General features: G+C 37.7%; 1 protein-coding gene across 5 annotated transcripts in view; it reads right to left on the reverse strand.

The window, feature by feature from the left end:
* The window catches only part of RALGAPA1 (Ral GTPase activating protein catalytic subunit alpha 1), a 136,781-nt gene that overhangs the window by 845 nt on the left and 114,508 nt on the right, over positions 1 to 21,428 (reverse strand). For 3 of the 5 annotated variants that reach the window (XM_050898468.1, XM_050898465.1, XM_050898464.1), the window contains one exon: positions 8,212 to 8,336. In XM_050898468.1, coding sequence (XP_050754425.1) covers positions 8,212 to 8,336 — 125 coding nt within the window. Of the gene's footprint in view, positions 1 to 7,736; positions 7,740 to 8,211; positions 8,337 to 21,428 lie in introns of all 5 variants that reach the window. The other 2 variants (XM_050898469.1, XM_050898467.1) reach the window with 1 other exon arrangement.

Below are 21,428 nucleotides of genomic sequence, written 5' to 3' on the forward strand. Positions count from 1 at the left end.
TCTAGGAATGCAGCTGAAGAGGTGGAGTGAATCAGGGGCCAACTGGGAGAGCAAGACATCTTCTCCCATCCCAACTTCAAAAGGCAAATTCCTACAGGGCCTACAAGGCAGAAGCTTGAACAGATCATACTAACTGGATGCACTATACGTTAATGTTTCTTTGTAAAAGGAACAAGATGAATTTGAGATAACGGTATGTAGTTCATTAGCCCAGTGCCCAGAGCTACGCTCCAGTGGGCCCCGAGTCCTCACTGCAAGAGGACAAGGCTCTTCCTTACAAACAGCCCGTCTCCAAATCTTCTTCCAGAGAGATACAAAAGGAAAAGGAGAAAACATGAAATCAAAATTACGTTCTCCTTCCCATGTACAGAAAATTAACACTATGAATTCACATCCACAAAACTACACTGCATTTTAATTAGCCATTTACAGACGGACAGCCTGATTGAACTCAGCTACCTCAGTCGCCACTGATCACTTCTGACCCGTATGAATTACGGACAGAAGCTTAGTCCTGCAGAAGTCAATGGGGAAACCCCTGCTGACTTCAGTAAGCCAGAAATCACTTGCTATTTCTTCCACATCATGCTATTACTGGTAATTCTTTAAAATAATAATGCAATAATCAGAACTGAAGATCTCTCTCTCTCAGTATACATTTCATATATAAGGGGTACAAAGCCCATTCAAAACTGATCATGATTTATTTTGAAAGACTCCTCTAAAATCAAATGAGGTCATCAGGTAAGAAGTCTAAGAGTACATTTAAAACATATTGTCATAAACCTCTGTGATTTAGCAACCTGGCTGTCCTCCTCGCCTGGTCCATCACCTGCCTGCTCCAGAGGGACAGCACGGTACTTTCTATCTTTTTCAAACTGACACGACCCATCGAAGTGACAGGGAGGAGAAAGGGCTGTTATTTGTTCCCCAGCTGGTGACAGTAATTCTGTTCATGAACTAGGTACTTCATTGCCAAACAATCTGGAAAAGCATGATAATGCCTGACTCACTGTGCCTTACAGAAAAAGGCAGGCAGGGCAACATGCACTCTCATTTTCTGAAATTCTATCTTGTTCTAATTTTACAAGGAATTAAAGCATTTCAAATGGTGGAAGTTAGAGAATAGAAAATAACCGTTGTTGTTTTGCACAGCATACCATTCACAGCTAGCGTGAAAGACCTTCCGTTTCAAGCCTTTGCCCTTTACCTTGATGTGGCCAATGCTTTCTAGTGGAGGTTTTGGAAGGAGAAGAAATATCACAGCATTTCTTTCTTTGTTGAGAATGAAGAAGTGATGAGGAAGGAGGAGTGGAAAGAAGTGAGGAAGGGGGAGGAGAAAAGATAAAAGATAACAGGTGTGAGACATGAGACACGAACCGCAGAGATTGAAGGGTATTAACAGATGAGCACAGAAAACGGAATTTCGAATTTCATTATGCAATTGCTGCTCATGCTACAGGTTAAAGAGAGTGATGAGTTAGTTATGTGCAATGAAGCAACAGCTCTGAAATCCGGCATCATACTTACCAACTAAGCATTACAAGAAAAAAAGGAAGAGAGAGAGAAAGAAAAGAATTCTATAACATTATCCAGATCCAGCAACCTTATTCATAGCAACTGAGATACATCCTAAACATTGTCTGAAATGCTTGCTTAAAGTCTGTGAAAACAGTTAAATACTCACACACATACACACAATCGAGAAGGAAAAACAAATGGCAACTCGATATATGGCTTCTGCTCCCCAGCTGTTTCACAGTATTAAGTATGCTAAAATTATAGCCAGTCTCAACATGAGACAACTGAATCATGTAAAGAAGAAAAAACAGAGTACTTAAGTTAGCTAGTCTGCATCGAAGGGTCAAACCCTAGTGTGAAATTTTATCACGGGTTGGATAAAGAAAACTGTACCCCCCCCAGTTATTTCAATTAAGGTATTATTCCAGTCGTATCTTAAAATCTTGTTTCTAACTCCTGCAGACAGAAGCACAGATTCACATGTAATCCCATTTTTTTAAGAAACTGACTTAGAGCTATTGAAGAACAGAAGTCATGTAAAGTGATTTTCACATCTGAACATATCACACCAGAAGAGTGAAGAATAATGGCACTTAAAATATATTGAAAGTCTGACAGCAATCAACAGACTGATTAGCAACTAAATTTCTTTGGATTTTAGATAAGCATATATATCTATATATACATACATACGCACATACACACATGTGGATATTAAATGTGGTATATAGAAATTTTGCAGGTTTCGTTTCCCCTTCGCAGTTTTAAAATCTTCAGTGTACAATGTTATTATCTTTATCTCTCTACGCAATGAAATATTTAGTTATCCAAAATATAAAAATAGGGTTAAATAAGAAGGCTTTACTGACAATTGACCTAGAACCAGAAAGCTCTATAAAATAAACAAAATAGATGTGTTAGGATTTTTAAGAGGTTGAAAAATGTCAGGAAGTGATCCATATTTTTCATCTCTTAGGCTTGACAAGTGACAAATATCATAGCCTGATGAGCTATGATATTTTGGGGCCATAATGTAAAGCCATTTCAATTGCTTCTGAACAAGGAGGTGGATCAACAAAGTTGAAATGCGATATCTTCACACTCCATTTGAAAATTTTAGGATCTTCTAATAATAGTATGTTGGTTATTTGACTCAGAAATTAACTATTTAAATGTAAAATGGAATCCTAACTACACACAGACCGAGTTAGAAGTGAGGTGAGGTGGAGGAATCTGGAGGTATCGTAACACACGCATTGCCATGACTCATCTCACTCATCAGTTCTGACTTTCAAAGAGGTGAAAAATTCACCGAGCAGAAGCCTGACAGGGTGCTGATGTTAAGAGAGGGTGCTGCATGGTAAGACTACTCTCAGTGCTTCTGGCTTTATCACACCTTGTTGTCTGGATCAACGCTTTCCTGAGTGCCATCTCTGCGAACGACCACAGAGGAAAATATCATTGGTGCATGTTGGTAAATTTTGATGGTCTTTTAAGATACTTCAGCGCTCCCAACCTGACCTCCAGGGAAGAGGGCAATCATTTTTTATACAGCTTGTGCCCTTTGCCACTCTTACAAATTCCAGTCCAAATCTGGCCAAGTTGTCCACCATGCTCAGCAGAGCCCTGCTAGAGTCAAGTCAATTAAGCCTCTCACTAATTTTGGGAAATGAGGAAAGGAAGCAAGAAGCGGATGCAGAGAGAAAGACTGCAAAAGCAGTTGCAAAGCAACACGAGAAGGTGAGGAGGAGATGGTCTAAAGACCTGGGAGACTGGAACTGGGTAGGAGAGGAAGAACTAAGAGTCAGACATGAGAAAGAACACAGCAAAGAAGATTAAGTTTACGGCGAAGGAGCAGCAGAGCCCGTGTCCAGTGAAGAATGCTCTTCAGAACCTGGCTGGAAACACAAGTGTTGGGTAAATCTATTCCTCTCTGTCAATTAATATCTGTGAAACCCACTGGCAAAATTCCCAATCTTTCCACTAGTGGAGATTCGGGCAGAGGTAAGACAGCTTACCATTACTACCAATTACTGCCCTATCTCAGTCTGCAGGAGGTGGTGGTGGATCTAGAGGCTGTAGTTTTGCTTATGAATCACGTGGCTGTTAATCAGTGTTACAGAATTTCTCTTTTGCCCTATGCCTTAAAACAAAAGTGGAAGGAATTACACAAGGAAAATGTTGTCACAAGACAATAAATTCATAAAGTCAAACATTCAAAAACTAGGAAACGTCAGGATTAAAATTTAATTTTGTCACCTTGTGCATATGCACAGGATGCTTTTTAATTGGACAATCATACTCTTATTTTTTTCAGTGGACCCATTTCATTAAATGTAGAAGGTTGATCTGTTTGGGTTTCTAGCAGTCCACACTGAATTTACTGCCTCAAAGTGCTGTGGATCCTCAGCTTACTATCACCCAAGTGGTTGACTTAAGGACAATAGTTCAGAAATGCATAAGGTTTCAGCTTCAGTTGTTCCAATATGAAATTTTTGGAAAATTTCACTAAGTTTTGAGGTTTTGCTCTGACTTAGAATGAAAAAAAATTCTTCCTAAGTTTGGCCTGGAGAAGGGATAATGAGAAACCCTTCCCAGCCCTGCCAGACATACAGCCCTCATTTCTGTATTTCAGCTTCACTTCCAATCACAAACTTCAACCACCACCATCAACAAGTGTTGCTTAGACCCTTCTACAGTGAGAGAAGCACTATCATTCTCATTCGTGAAGGGGTAATACAGGGCCAAAAAGATTCTCAGTTCAAAGTAACACAGCAAGCAAGCAGCAGAAGAGATTAAGATGCAGGCTGTTGAATTTGAATTTTTCTTGTGCAAGGCTGAAGTATCGTTACCTCTACGTTCCCCTGCCTCCCTGCCTGTACGACGGCATCCCCACTTACTTTGGGAGTGGGGCAGCAGAATTGTTCTGAACACAGGGTTGAAAATACAGGAATAATTGTTGGGATCAAAAAGTTTGATGCTTTTATCACAAGGAAAATACTATGACTAATATAGAGAGGCCCCTTCTTTATAAGGTTTACTGTACTGAGGTACTATTTTTAGTAGGAAGAGAGGGGAAAAAAAGAAGACAGAGAAAAACCAAACCCAAGACATCAGTACATTTTAAAGCTCAGAATCCTACCATCATGGGGTCAATAAGCCCTTCAATATCATTGAGCTTACCATTGACAGTTCCCTCAACCTATTCTGGTGTCACAGAAATCTGGTTTACTCAATAGCTATGTAGGAGGAGTTACTCTATTTAACAGAGTATTTGCAGTTACTCTATTTAACAGAGTCAGCACAAAGTAAAAAATACAGAGGCAACTGAATTATATTCTGTGATTAAGTGCAGGTAAATCTCAATTTTTTTAAATGTACACATCCACTACACTAGTCAGGTTCCTAAACATGGGAAGGTAGAGTTGTCAGATATTTTGACAGGGCAAACTAAGTATCTAGATAAAACAGCAGCAGCCACAATCACACTGTATTGAACAGCAACCACTGTAAGGAAGGAAACGACTTCTGCTGAGGGCTGAGCCTTTGATAAAATATGTCAATCTGAGGAAATAGAGTTTGTTACCGAATGGCATGTTCTCTATTTGCGCTGATTATCATAGCTCAAATGAAAAAAAATGGCATGCTGAAACCAGCCAATGGGATCACAACAACAAAATTACAACACCTGGTGATGGGCTGTAGCAGCTTCACAGTTTCTATAGATCTTTCTTAGAAGAAGAAATTGTATATAATATTTTATAAAAATTAAACATATTCAGCAATTGTAATTTTGGAGATCACGATTCAATTAAAGAATCAAGTCTATAATATCTAAAATGTGGAAATTTTTTCTAGTCTCTTCTGGTCAATTATTTTTCATTAAAAAAACCAGACATAAATGAAATATTTTGTATTTAAAAAAATAATTGTGATATATTTTTAGAAGCTGGTCAGAAATTTTCAGATGACATGGACATGTCTGGCAGGGAGCCTGCAAGGTTTTGTCTGACTCATCTTGGGGGTGATGAATGTGTGTGGATTCCCAGGCAGGACTCCAGTGCCACTCCTATGTGCAATCCTGGCACAATTCACAGCTCTGTATCTATCTTTCAAGAAATCCGTCTGTTGTAGGGACCCTGGAAACTTACAGGTATCTATTTTTTTAACAGTACATCTGGTGGACTCTTTCTTGGGATCACGGTCCGTCAAAGTTCTGGGTCATCTGTAGCCACTTTGCTCACAAGTCTGCCTTTGCTAGAACTGGAAACCAGTGGTTTCCAGGCTAACCCCAAGCCCTGGGGTAACCTTTTTGGCACACAACTGCAGTGTTACTTTATGCCTGCCTCAGGCTTTAAAATTTGTGCCCTCCAGAGTCAGCTTGAAGGCAGACGGTGTGGTGCTACTCCAGGCACTCTCTCCTGGAGCTGAGTATCAGAGCCTCAGGAGCCCCATATCAAACAGGGGTCAGCCCCCGGGCTGCAAGCAGGACTGCCAGAGCATCCTCAGCTTCCCTGGGCTGAAATGAAAGCTCGGAGTCAGGCAGGGCTGGGGACAGGTCGTTTGACTCTGATGCTGGGTCACACTGTGCTACACGTCCACCCTAGGAAGCTCCTGGCTGCTCCTGACACTGATGCATTGGTCAGTTCCACTGCACAGCGCAAGGTCCAGAAGAATGTGGGCCTCAGGACTGGACATCATGTTTCGTGGTATGTAAACACACACACGCATACGTGCAGATGTGAAATACATAACAAGCTCCTATTAATGAGATTCCTGCAGAAAATTACTGCATTTGATAGAAAGGTTAAGTCTGAAATCAAGTTTCTAAGACACAATCTTTTTCCAGATCATGTTAGAGAATACCAAGTATAACTAGGACAATTTTTAAGGAATACAGGAATTGCCACTGTAGAGCAGTGTTCTCCAATGTGCCAAACTAGTACAGAAAAGCGGCTTTGCTTCACCCCGAAAGAATGAACTAGAAGAAGAGGGCAGAACGATTTAGCCTGGAATGAGATTTCCAAAAGTGAACAGGCAGAACTGATACAAGTGTACTAGAATACAGAATATATACTCGCCATACAAAAGTGTCTGGTGTTGAATACTTACTGAGTGCATTAAGTAGGAAATGTGGCAAGGACTGGTACCCCTGGTTATTGTTTTTAATGTTTCTAGTTACAGATTTTTTCCTAGTCAAATGTTTTCATACATTAAATTATGTTACTATTTTTTTATACTGATTTAATTAGTTTTAAATTTCTTTTAATTTTGTTTTCCTTTGGTCTTGACCATTTGCAGTAGCATAACTATACCACTTATTATACTTTGAAACTGCACCTCATTTCTACTTACGGTTTATACTTTGAAACGAAGGAGTCTCAACGTTTTAACATCTCTCAGTCATTCTTTCTGTAGTCCTATCACAACTCTTCTATAATTTTAGAATTTATTTCTGCATATTTTTGCAATTGAGAAATAAATGTTGAGATAACAACTTGCCAAAGCCAAATTATTCTTACAAAATTTATTTAGATTTACAGCTTTTCCACAGAAGCGTTTTGATTTATTCATTATTAAGTAAAGGTTTCTGAACAAGGAATTTCAAGTGTTACACATTCTTCTTCTCCTTCTCTCCTATGTTATCACTGCAGAATGTCTTACAACATCAATGAAAGACAGTACAGGGTACAAAACACACCACTGCCATCCAGTACTACTTGTTCATGCTGAGAAACAAAGGTCAACACAATAAAGTGTTACTCATTCAACAACTGTCTCTATCATTAGTTACCTTAATCCCAGAACCAGTGTTAGTGCTTCATGCAGACCTGAGGTTAGTAAAAGACTAAAACTTTAAGATGATGTAGTGGTCATTTCTCAATCAGTGTGAAAGTCTTTTTAGTGTGAACAAGGGCAACAAGGAAAGTTTGCATACAATTTGGTTACAAGCTTAGTGCTCTAGTAAAAGTAAGAGGAACAAAGGAGTTTTTTGGACACTTTGTCTTACCTTCAGATAAACAGAACTGATATTTAATGATCTAAAAAGAGGGGAAATAAAATAATGAAATAATCATAAGGAGTTCAAGAAATGTCAGAACAGGAAGGCCTCGAGTTACTCATTTTCTTTTGCCGATTTTCTCATTAGTAACTGAAAATGCAGTATCCTCTTATAAAACAGGTATTTTACTGGAAAGCAAAAACGATCTTAAAACCAACTTTGCAGCTAATAACCTGGAAACAAAATTGACGATTGCAAGGCTCTTAGATTTCCAATTTAAAACTTTACATTCTAAAAATGTAGTGAGCCTTAAAACTTTCTTATGAGGAAGGTGTACTTAGATTAAAGAATGTATCTACCTGAACTAGCCTAGATGAAGGAGTACCAACGCTTCCATGGAGACTTTATACAGGGGAACGTGATAAAATTCACTGTAAAAATACAGGGTCTGGCTGCCAGGTTAAAGCAGCTTGCCAAATCTTAACGCCAGCCATTGGCTCATGATGCCAGGCAACAGAATAAAGACTTAAAGGCAACTTTGCCCAGGTTCTCAAATATGTACATATAGTCTCTCCAATTAATGGTAAGTCTTAATGATGTGCGAAGGTCTGAATTTTTAGTCTTTATAAGTAAGGATACTGCATTTCAAGTAAGATTGTATAAAAACAGTTCTTTACTGTACTTCTTACCTGTCTCTGAGGGCAAATGGTGGTAAGGTGCTGGACAGAAAACCTGAGCAGCAAAATCCTCAAATGTTGTAGGCTCTAGATGATGTTGAACAATTGTTTGCAGGTATCGTGCTCTCTCCTCATAACTGGTTTAGCCAAGAATTAAGGATGAATTTATCTCATGTACTGTAACTGCTAAATACCAGTGCCTAGTAATTCAGAATTCTTGTTTTTGTTAGATACATATCATGTATTTCAATGACTGTACACACTTATTTTTAATTCTTTACATAACTATGGTATTATCTGATGCACTGAAGTAATATTAACTGTGAGATAAACATGATTAATGTAAACCTTATGGTTCCACTATCTTTTTTTCATGTCTGATGCAAAACTTTCTGAAATTTTTTTCAAACAACAGCAACTTAAGTACTCTCTTTGAAGTAACTGATTTGCCTGTACTCTGGTCACAATTAAATATAAAAACGTTACAATTTTTAAGAGGTATAGCTTGAAAAATAACCTTAGCATTACCAAAATACAGGATTTTGCACTTTTCCATAACAATCTGCTTCCATAATCCCTAAACAAACACACACAGAGTTAAGCTAAATACATAGCAAAATTTGAGTATTGGGAAAAACACCTTGTCAATTATGCCACTAAAACAAGCAAGAATATTTGTAAAGCATCCGCAGGACCCTTAAATACTGGCTAACAGGGTGTCGGCAGGGCACTGACAGCAAAATACTGTACTTCTTCCTTTTCCCTGTGTTCTCCCTCTCTGATATTATTGACAAGAGACCGGTACCTTGAAGTGTTGTTGCTTTTGAAGAACCCTCTCCAGGCTTCTTGTTCCAGCAGGCCTGATTGTGCTGTTAGCACAGAGAGAGCGAGAAAAAGAGAGACTATTTCTGCTGTTCATGAAAGCAACTATGGAAAAGGCTGTCAAAATGTAGAGCAGCAGGCAGCAACATACAATTATCAAGAAAAACTACCATGCTGACTTCATGTCGTATAGTTCCTGAACTGAGAAATCAGTTAACCTTTTCTCTCAGAACTTTCAAAGTCCTCCAGCTGGACTCAATATGTTGAATGAGGGAGACCTTCTCCAGTTATCTTATAGCACCGTAAAACGATCAGAAATTTTCCCTGGCATTTATGCTTGTGCACACTTTTTTTTCATATTTTATTTGTAGCTAGTGAGATCATTATCTCCTTACACACTTCTGTTTTTCTAAAAAAACCCCAAACAAAGCATGCTGTGGAGGAATGCACTCAGAATCAGTTTCTTGAAGGTTCTGGGTTCTGATTTCAGGTTTGCTGCTCTTTTTGGGGGGAACAGGGACAGTGAGGAAACTACCTTTCTGACTCAATTTCACCACCTGTGAAATGGGGATAACATTCATCTTGCACACATTTTTTAGCAATCCAAACATAAAAACTGCATTACAAGTCGTAAGCATTTTTAATAACAAGTGCTAACCTTTAAAATAAATAACGATACTATTTTCAGTTATGATAAGCAATAAAATTCTCAGCCCCAAATTAAAGCTGGAAACAATACCCTTCATCTTAGCTTATAAAACTATACTTCAGGAATTACAGAACTTTTCCCACAAAACCTTTTTGCAGTTGTTTTCTGTACAATATTTACAGTAGATTTTGCAGTATATCTAAATATGAAAAAATGTATAGAGAATATGTTATCTGAAAACAACTTCTAGTGAATAAAATGATCTTCATCGTATTTCCTTAGACCACACCTTGGTTACATAGCGAAACTGGGAAACAATTTTCCCTCCAAAATCCATGTTCCGAATTCTTTCTGGATCCCGAGACAGCTGAACCTCAGCAGAAGTCTCAGTCTGGAGAAGCTATAATAGAAGCACGGGGACAAGAGAAAATATAAAAATCTCCCATTGTAACGGTTCTTAGGTTCAGGGATAAACACAGTATTGAGCCTTAACAGAGGAGAGTAATATAGCACAGTTTTTAAGAGGCTATGTATAAGTGGTAGAGGATGAAACTGATGGTTGAAGTCTAAATAATACTACGTATCTCACAACTTGTTGAAAAGCACTTTTTTCATTGGAGGAGATTCACAGCTGCTGAATTTTCTGCAGTTAATAGAGTCCTTTGATTCACAGCAGTGCCCCTTGCACAAAAAATACTGGCCTTTGTGTATTACCAGAAACTAATTTTCTATTTGGCTGAAAAGGGAAAAATGGGGTTATTGCTTCTCCCTCCTACAGAGCTTTTCATTATGCCTGATGCACTCAACTTCTAAGCTCTTCTGAGAAAAAAAAATAACTGAAGAGGCAAGAGGTAGAAAAATGAGCTTGTTAGCACATTAGAAGTGAAGTATCTTGGTGGGCCCTAGAAATTCCCAGTGGTGTGTTAACTTATCACTCTATGCATGCTGGCACTGATAGTCTCCCAATTGATCACTCTCTTTTCGCACCAAAGGTGCTGCCAGGAAGCAAAGGCTGAAGGCCCACAGGAGAACAGGCTGCTATCAAAACAAGCTGTTTTAAAAAGTCTGCTTGAATGGGTAAAATGTTTCGTGAAAAACTAGGGTGGAGACACCTACCTGCTTTTAAAATGCTCTACTTCCAGAGGTCTCTAAAGGAAACCTTTTAGTTTATCCTATTATATCCAAAGCTTATACACAAATGAGGCAAAAATGAAGGAAAGTTACTGCTTTGAACATGACAAGGACATTCCCATTCTCCAATCTAGGTACCTATCTCCTAAGAAGTCTCGACACAGATGCTGACTGAGGAGGATAATGATGTTTTCATTACACAGTGGAGAGGACATGCTTATATCAGTTCTAGAAGTCTAATTCAAATGCACACTTAGTACACCCAGAGAAAAGTAATTCAGCTAGCCAGGCTGCCACTCGTCCTGACAATCCACAAAACCATCTGCAGCTTGTTAAAAACAGAACCCCGCTTCAAAACAAAACAAAAATCTGATGTGAACGCCAAGTCCAAAGGTTGCTGTATTCTGCACTAAGAGAAGAACTCCGTTTCTGTATTAGAGACTGAGTAGCTGAGATTGGGATACTTCTATTCACTTACACTTTGAGAACATTCTAGTATTTCAAAACTCCAAATTTGTATGCTTTTGTGGCTGAGATAATCTAGTTCTACACTGTATTTGAATGCAACTACCTGCAAAAGTGACCATAAACCCATGGCAGTTAATTTCTACATTACTCCTAATAGGCTAGACATTTATTTCTTTAAAATGCTGCTCTCTAGGGAAGAGTTATTAGCACCTACAAATTGAGTGGCACATACAAACTCAATGGCTAGTAATAATAGGGCAATGCAAGCTGTAGTCTTACTGCGAGTGGATGTTGCCACTGGCATCAGCAATTAAGATGGAATGGGAAGGATGCACAGACAAACCAATGGAGAAAGACTCTGGCACAGAGAGTGACTAAACGCTTGAACAACAGTGTTGTGAGCTTTCTGCTTCTGAAGAAGGTGCTAACTGGAACAAAAGAGAATGGATAAAAAGGTAAGATATACATTAATTATACAGACACTCAAATCTGTCAGCTAAGAACTTGCAGATATATAATCTGCAAAAAGCGTAACAAAAAATCTAATGACTTCATTATACTTTTTCAGAAGATATTGTTCTGAAAAATACAATCAGTACAAGAAAAAATCAGGAATCGTACCTTTATAGGTCACTCAGGTTGTAGTCACTCCAGCTGAAACTTCATTTGCATTACAATCCATTTCACTTGTTCTCTAAATCTGCAATTATTTCTATTAATACTGAAAATACTGTACTTTCCATTATTACTGTAAACATGCAATTTTTTTAGACCTGTTGATTTGCACTTGGGAACAAGCATCGAAATCCTGGCTGTCAGATCACCTACTTATGCTTAATCTGTCTGCAAAACAACATCTCATGTCTTCACCTAATAGCTCTCCATCACTGTTGATTGTATCTCTAACTCAAGCTCTGTTTAGATTCCTACAGCAGAATACATCTATATCTTGCAGATTCTTTTTGCATAATCTAAGCTAAAACTTTTTCTAGCCATCTACATGAACAAATTATCTAGGCTCTTACTTTACGTCTCAGTTACTGCCATATCCTTTTCTCTGGCCTCAACAAATGAATTTTTATTCCTCCTTATATCTACTTGAAGCATTGCAGAACCCACTTTCTGAACATACTGCTTAGATGGGGCATTCTCTTCAGATATTGCCATCAGTCTGCCACTCCCTAGCACAAATGCAGGCTACTTATTTTAACTTTATAGTCCATACCCATTTGATCAATTTTATCAAAACTACTCTTGCCTCCAGTCAGTTAACGCAGACAGTCACTCTCACTCACCTTGGCATTTTTGGACAGGCACTTTTGTACTTTTTTTTTTTCCATGTGGCTTCTTATGCCTAGCACCAGGTCTCTGCAAGTGTCCACAAAACAATCCCCTCTCAAGCTCTCCCCTTTGCTATGATGTTTATTGAAAAAGAAACAAGGAAAACACCTTGGAAGACTTAAGTCCGTTGCTGTATAGGTCACACAACTATTCATGCTGTCTCCTATTGTTTCACATTTCCCTGAATTTTCTATCTGCCTTCATTTGTTGTCTTCAGTTTTATACTTGGCTTTTTTACTTCTGGGGGACAAACAACATCTGTCTTGTGCTGTACTCCATCTCAGTATAATGAGACTGGAGTCTATGCTAAGGATATATACGTGCCACGATAATATAAGCAAAACAGCCCTCCTCCTTGCATCTTCACCCACCATCCTAATTTTTTCCTTTATATCCAAAACAATTCCCTCACATTGCCCATTTTTTTTATCCATGGCTTTGTCATCCTTCAGTTTGGCGAGGAAATCTGTTTGCTACATTTGCCCACATCGCTAGTTGTTTAGTCTTTATTTTTCCTTTCCTGTAATTTTAACCATGCAATCTCCACAAAATCCCGTACTTCCCATTGTTCAGCCTCTTCTACTGTCTCCATCTTTCAAGTCCTTCTGTTGAATTCATCTCCTCATAGTCATCTCCATAGATTTATTGTGTCATTCTGACTACACGTTTTCTTTCCATTCTTCTTATTCACACCCCTCAGTTTTAGAACGGAATAAAATGCATTACAATAAAACTATCTAGTATTTTGCAGTTAAAGAAGAGTGGATGCATGATTACTATGTCACAATCATCCAGGGAATACCAATCCTAAAATGTCATTAACCTGAGGCTGAAAAAAATGAAGAAAAAGCAGTTTCAACATGGAGTAAAATTTCCAAGACTTTAATTAAGGATATGGCACTTCACAATTCTGTAATCTATCTGTTACCAGAGCATCTAAGTGCTAAATTCACAAAAGGGCTGGAGAAGAAACCCTAGTGCCTGCTCCAAAGACTATTTGATAACAAACGCTTCCTGAGCAGGGACTGGGATCCAGGGACTCTCCTCTCCCAGGAAAGTATCATAACCATTAGGCTATACAGATGAGCATGTACTTTCCCTGTGATTCAGAGGAGATCTTATTTTATGAAACGAAGAGCAATTTCAGCAATGAATGGAGGAGTGTGCCTGATTACAAAATGTCCTCAGTCCCAATGGTTAGAACAGTTTTGTAAGAGGCAGGAGATGTGGCCTCAAAATTGGAAACCGCTCTCTCATTTCCTGGCTGATTGATATAACTAGGGAGTTACCTCCTGTTGTGTTTGTGTGGGCTCTAATCCAGAGAGTATACCGTCAAAACTCTGAGCATTGCTGCCTTGCAGGTCAGATGAGCAAAGAAATACCTACCTACTCATTGGATAAAGAGAGGCATGAACTGGGCATTTAGCATTTGGGCATTTCAGGATATATCAAGTACTCAGGCAGCTCTAGTGTGTGCTGAAGTGGGCAGATCTCCAGGGAAGGGTGGCAGCGAAAGCTTTAGATACCTGTGAACTTCAGAGGCATCCAAGACTAGGCATTTGCTGTGTGGAGATTCTTATCACCTATATTTTAGACTCAGGCACCTGTAAGGCCAGTTGGGAGGAACTTGGGTCAGATCAACAGAGCAGTTACACGCCTAAATGCTCTGAAGACTTTTGGAAAAAAAATACAGAAAATGTTTTATCAAGACAGATTTCCTCAGCAGCTTCTGGAGGGAAGGATTATGCCAGGGAACTTACTCAATGACAGAAACTTAAAAAAGGGCTGAAGAGATGCACAGTTCATTAATACACTAAAACGGTGATGGAAATATTTGTAATGTCAGATCAGTATTTCATTTGTTCAACAAAATTTAAAAGGAATGCATCTGTGAAGTACCTAAAGTCATCAAGGCAGAAACTCTGTTTTTTTCCAAAAGTCAAAAGAAAGTATTTATCACTTCAGATACCACAACAAAATGTTATGCCTCAGCTTCCATTTTAGTAGATGACTTCAAGATGATGCCTGGATGATTTAAAATGCATCAAGATCACTATAGTTCAGGAAATACCCTAGAACTGTGAAGTTCCAAATTGTAAGCTCAACAATGCTGCAGGCATTCCTACACCCCTACCGATGGGCTGGTCAAGTCCAGTAGACTGATAACACAACTTTTTTTTTTTTTCTTTTTTAGGAAAAGAAAAAAAATCAGAATTATAACAAAAGGACTCCCGTTGTGAAAGGGAGTAAAAATGTGGGCTCTTCACTCAATTCTTTTTCCACCACTGTCTCTCTCATTCAGAAAAACTGAACAAAAATCTAAATGAGACACTTCCATGAAAGTTTTATTTATAAATCTTCCCTCCTGATGCTTATGTATTTACATATATGTGCACACCTGTGTAGTGTATCACAATATAACTGTATATTGGAATATGTGATCACAATACTGACGGTATGTAGTACCTGAGATTCTTTGATTCCGGTGCCAGGAAAAAGAGGAGGTTTTGATGATTGCCTAGAAACACCTCCTAGAAAAAAGCCAAAGAATGCATTTCTAAATAGCAAGATGGACTTTTTCAGGTTAAATTACAAACTACTGTCAGAAATACATGTACAGCTGCATCCCTGGCAGTTCCAAATGTTAGCAAAATCATCTAAGAAGTCAATATATATTGATATGATTGTGGAGAGTATGACTTCGTCAGCCAGGCATTTGGAAAATAATTTAGACAAGCAGAAACCAAAGCACTGTTCCATCCTTAACTGGAAAATGAAAATCCTCCACCCAGAGATACTTGCTTGTAGGATCAATGGACAACTGCAAGAGGTTTTTTAATTGCATGTATGCACTATTTATATAAAAGAGATTAACAACATTTTAAGAAAAGCTACATAACATGGCACCCTCTTGTTTACTGCATTTGCCCCCTCAGCAAATTTAGAAGCACACCTCTTCTTTTCCAGAAAAAACCCAAATCTGTAGTATTGTCAACATACAAAAATGCTCCCAGGATATTAAAGTCCAAAGGAAGCAAAGAAACAGTGAGGCACAGTGAATGGCATATGTTGGTAGGAGATTTTAAGTTTCTTGCTCTCTGGCCTGTAAAGGTGCGCAAACCCCACAGAATTAATTGCTACAGTTTGAGGTACTTAAAATGATGAAAGCATCAATTTTATTGGGCAGATTTTTCCTAGCAAATTACAATTCCTGACATCAAAATGTGAAAGGAGGATTGCCTCCCGTAAAAAGATAACAAGTACAGGTTAGGACCAAGGTTTTACAGAAGCTGAAAGGAAAAGTTAGCCATAGCAGAATTTGACTTCTAAAGGAAGACAGGACAAAACCCACACATCACAGAAATGGAAGTTTTTTCTGGGAAGTCTCACTCTGAAAGAAGAGATTGTGCAGTGGTTGTCAAACCAGCTGAACTCATACTGAGTCACAGCAATTTGTACTCTTTGTTGGCTCTTAGAATTAAGGATGTAAGTCGGGCTGCTATTGATCCAGTGTTGGAAGCCCTGCAACTAGCTGTGTTTTGTATGTAGGTGGGTGATCAGTATCAACTGGCAACACTGAGAGGAACAGTTAAAGTTCTCTTATATTCTGAAAAGTGACTCTGTAGAAGTGGCATCATGGTGTTCCCTATTTATTGCGTTTCAGTGATTTCCACATAGAGTTTGCACAGTATACAAATAAAGAGATTTTTTTTTTCAGCTGCAACTTCTGTTTACTCAAGTCAACTTGATATCTCAAAGTCAGCCTGGGTTCTTTTCTGTTTCTTAAATACTGCCAATATTGAAAATAGCATATAAATATTTTGCTCTGTGCATCTGTTTGCACAGCTATGCTGTAAATGAAAGCAGCTTCTGCATATGCAATTGGAACTTAGCCACAGCACTGATGATTCATAAAGCAGAATTCAGTTCATTCTCCTCATATATGATGCAAATTATTTAGGTGAAAGAGAAGAAAAAAATTACTATGCTTGACACTACTAAACAGGTGAAAGAATTAAAAATTTTATAGCCTTCTAAGGTGATTTTTTTCTCTACTGAAACCGTATTTTCAATACTAGTGATAGCACTTTGCAATAAAATGTAACAATGTATTTTCTTACTTATAAAAACAGAACATAAAACTCAGAAGAATCAAGGTTATATTTTAAAAGTAAACTTCTATGTTGCATTTCCTGAAAACATTTTAAAACTGCAGAAGGGACTCAGTGTTACATTATCCAAAATTACTCATTTTAAGAAGTAATCTATATATGACAATCTACTAATTAATGTAGGTATCTCATTAAAAAAATGAAAATAAATATGAAAAACAAGTAACAGACTAAGACCGTAGAATTTAAGCAAACATAAAAATGTAATATCTAACATCTCCAATAAAAATCTTTTTCAACACAAGTTGTAACTGCAAAAGGGCTTTCTGAGGCAATTTCTGAGGTATACTTCTTCATGAAGAAAATAAGGGAATATACAATAGATAAATCCATACAAATTAATCCCATCATTCCAGATCTTGCAATTTGTTTCCAACGCACACAGTTGCATCATTCTTTAAATGACTATAATAAAAATTACTTTTCATTTTTTACATTACTAAGAAGTTCAATAAACCTGTGATAAATTAAAAGTTATTGGGCAAATTATAACAACACATACTTTTGCCATTTTGAGGCTTTTTTCTCTAAGAGTACTAATCTTACAGCTAAAGGAGATTACTTCCAGTATATCTTGCCTATGGTTACATGGTTAAAAGTCCTGCAAGGTTAAGCATAGGCTAGATAAAGTTGCAGCCACTGAGTGTTTCCAAGTCAATGCTATCACTTTCTGCCTAGTTTACTAACACATTATATATTGAAAGGCATTGACTTTATCTGAATTTATATAAGAATCTTCATTTTTACAGTGTGAGCACTTTCAAAACTGCTAAATTACTGCAAGAAATTGTAATTGATGCTTACATTTTCATTGGAAAACCCAATACATTTCACATTCTGTAACACTGTCCTTCTAGGAAAATCCTTGATATATTGTTTATGTTGTTCCATCAGATCTTACAGCTAACTAAATTCTTCAGTGGTTTATAACATCATCTAGGAAGAAAAAGCTGCAATTCATCAGCGCAGACAAAGCTGGGCTTTAATCCATTCCTATAACCATATTGCCAAGTCTATATTGTTTACATTGCGTCTCAATTAAGAGACAGGCAGGACACCTGGTACTTCTTTATCTAAGTCCCACGGGCTGCCAGATGACTCAAAATCCATAACAGGTGCTAAGGCAGTGTGAGTGCAGCACCATTAACACAAGCTGGAATTGGATAAAATTTGGACTATGCTTAACCACTTAAAACACTCAATCATGAAATGAAAAATGTAACCACTCTGCTCCAAGCTCCTTGACAAAAGGCACTTCTAAAGATATGTAGAATTAAAGTGCAAGTGTAATGGACTTAACATAAATTTTAATTTCAGTATAAATATTCTCCAGAATTAAACTATATAAAAACCAGCTACATAAAAAAGTCAGGTTTTTTAAGATAACCATATAAAAATATACACTTATTGAATTGAATGAATTCTAATTCTGATCATCTGCTTAGGCAGCAAAAATGACAAAACTGATGCTCAGACTTCTAGCAATTTCAAAGTTAAGGCAAAAAAATCTGAATTAACAATACTTATTGAATTCTTCAACTCTGTAGAACCCAGAAGTTATTTTATTTTAAGGACTTTGGCAAATGAAAGCATCTTATGGAAGGATTTTAAAAACAACAAGGTTCAAGTGAAAAACTATATGATAAAAGATACTCTTTTGCACCGAAAAATCCCACTGCAGATCTCTTTTCAGCACTTTTTCAGCTAAGGTGACTGAACTAAGTATTAAGCTTAGACATTGACAGAACACACCTCATGAGAGAAACAATTAGTATCAGAAATTTTACAGTGGACAATTACTTAAGAACTATCTGTATCTAAATGTGCAGTAATCCAATTAAGTTTCTATTTAATATTGTAATTATCAAGAACACAATATAGTGATTTTATTACCAGAGTAAGCAGTAACAAAGTACAGTAAATTGTCATTTAAGACAGTGTCATAGTATCTATGATAAGCAGCATATTGGCTTAAACTAATGCACTATATGCCTCTAGGGAACGACAGGCTCAGAGACTGGGTTTTAACATCAGAATCTATCCATTAATCTTGACTTAAATATAATCTACTCTGCAGTAAGAGGAAAAATGGGCATTCAATGAATTATCTGTTTGAAATATAGCAGGAGCATATTAACACAAACATATAGTAGAAAGTCTCAGTTTCGGTACCATTTATTGTGTATTGTTGGTTTTATAAGCCCTGAACCGCATTTTAGCATGAAATTAAAAAGACAGTAAGATCAAATGGCTAGCAGTATCGGAAGGACAAATACCTCAACACTGTAACAGATTACTCATTAATTTTACTGGCTGTGTGGTTAGAAGACTAATGACAGTATTTACAAATTCCCCACTTGTCCATGTTTTAGTAACAGGCTACGGAGGTGAAAACAAAACAGTGAAGGAAACAGCGCTGAAGCCCCTATGCAGGCAGAATTCCTACTCCAGCTTCCAGGGAGGATTTTTCTTCCCAAGACGGGAATCAATGAACCTATAAGGTATGTTGTGCTAATTGTTTTGAAGCCCATTACAGCTGCTTCAGGCCCTCTTTGGAGCGATGTTCCTGCCGGCAGACAGAACAGCTCGCCGGCAGCCGCTCACCTGGCAGCAGCGGGTTTGCAGGAGGCAGCAGGGGAGGCACAGGGCCAACAGGCCAAGGGGCTGAAGTTTATTAAGGATGTTGCACCAAACGTGCCAATGAGAGCTGTTAAGGTGTTGCAGTTATCACTTCAGCCCACAAATAACGTGGAATAGCAGAGACCAGGGGGAACTGCAGTCCCACATACTAACTCCTGCATGCATTACATCAGTTTTAACTCAAGTAATTAAGGTTGATGAGTGTAAAAAGACAGAAACACTGGCTCTTTGCTCTCTGGTATTAGCATGAATGCTTAAGCCCACTGTTTTCATATATTCATATGTTTAAATTTCTATCTTAAATACTTTCTCTGCATATATAGACATATTGATTCATGAGAGAAACAGTAAGGAAAATGCCTTTCACGAAGACATCACTAGAAACTGTAAAATTACACAAATATGAAATTATATTAACATTAAATATTGTCCAGCAAAAACACTGCACATAAAGATATGTATTAATTTGCAATTCTGCACTACATTGTAACAATGAAAACTTCTCACATGTGAAATTTTGTCATTAATTCCAATCTGTACTTTAATAAACTTTACAACTACCTTTCTTTTTTTCTCTTATAGTTGAAGAGAATGTCTTCTCTTTACCCTGGGTTGCTGCAGTACCGGTATGAGATAATCTACTTATAAGTCTCTCTGGAGGGCAGTAAAGTTAATTTTAAAAATGATTTTTAAAACTCGAAGACAGGTTTCTTCTATTTAAATGAAGAAAACAAATATTAATTTTCAGTTATTTCCCTCTTTCTTTATTTTGAAGGGCAATTAGTAAAGCAGCCCCTTCGCCCTCCTCCCTAGTGCTGTCAAGCTGTTGAGAGCAGTTTGCAGCACTACAATGGTACTATTGTGAACACAGCCTGGGCTTCCTTCCCACAGAGAGTTAAATGGGCAGTTCCTGCTGCCCATGATTGGTGTCCAGCGAAACAATACTTAAGAGCCAGGTTTTATCAGTTCCACGCCAAAGAAGCGAAGCCAGGGAACCCAAGCCTTCATATCGTGCTGAACCATATGCCAACCCTGCTGGCCCCAAAGGTTTATCACTAAGAATCAGGATCCATCATGTCCCCTGTGAAATTTCACTTCGCATACCTTCTGTGAAATGCATGGCTTTGCTGAAAACTGACCTTTTTCCACAATTGGCAAGAACAGATGGATGGTAACTACGGTTTGGCAAGCAGAAATTAAAAGATTTTCTAATAGCCTGCATTCTTCTATGTTTGGGAGGAGAAGCATTCAGAAGGAGATAGATATATTTGTGACCCACAGATCTATTCAGGTGCAGTTAATCAGCAATTAAACTATCTTCTTAATGTCTAGAAAGTATATTGAGATTAATTTGATTGGCCAGGCTATGATTAGGACTCATGTCCTTTGGACCACCATATGGTAATTCCAATTACTGTAATACTAACTTTTAATCCTTGCTTTATGTTAGTTTATTCCATTTTTCTATTATGTGGCACATACAGAATAAACTATATACATACACCCTTTTTTGTTATAATTTTGAGCTGTTTAATTTGTGAATAGTTACATGAAGTATATTCCATCTCCAGCTAGATATTTCCACATACTGACAGGTATTATATATAACCTCTTTTTTGAGTAACTGAAATACAGACCTGTAGGAGAACAAAGACAACCAATGTGCTAGTTTCTATTAATCTCCTCTTTTTTTTTTGGTATCTATCATCTTCTAATCCCTCTGTTGGCACTGGAAAGCATGCCCCAACTGTCTTGATTACCATATGCAGAATGACGCAGAAACAGTTTGCCAATATCTTATTCAACTCACCCGAAAACATCATTCTATCTCTCAGACATTACTGTTTGTCAGTTTTGCTTGCTACAAATAATCTCCCACGTTTCCCACTAATTTAAATATCAGCATCAACCATACACAATGGTATATACTTATTCTTTATATATATACAGCTTTTAGTGTTTTAACATACAAATCTTTCAAGTTGTTTGCAAGTCACTTATCTGTT

Source organism: Gymnogyps californianus, chromosome 5 (genome assembly GCF_018139145.2).
Source record: "Gymnogyps californianus isolate 813 chromosome 5, ASM1813914v2, whole genome shotgun sequence".
Taxonomy (NCBI): Eukaryota; Metazoa; Chordata; class Aves; order Accipitriformes; family Cathartidae; genus Gymnogyps; species Gymnogyps californianus.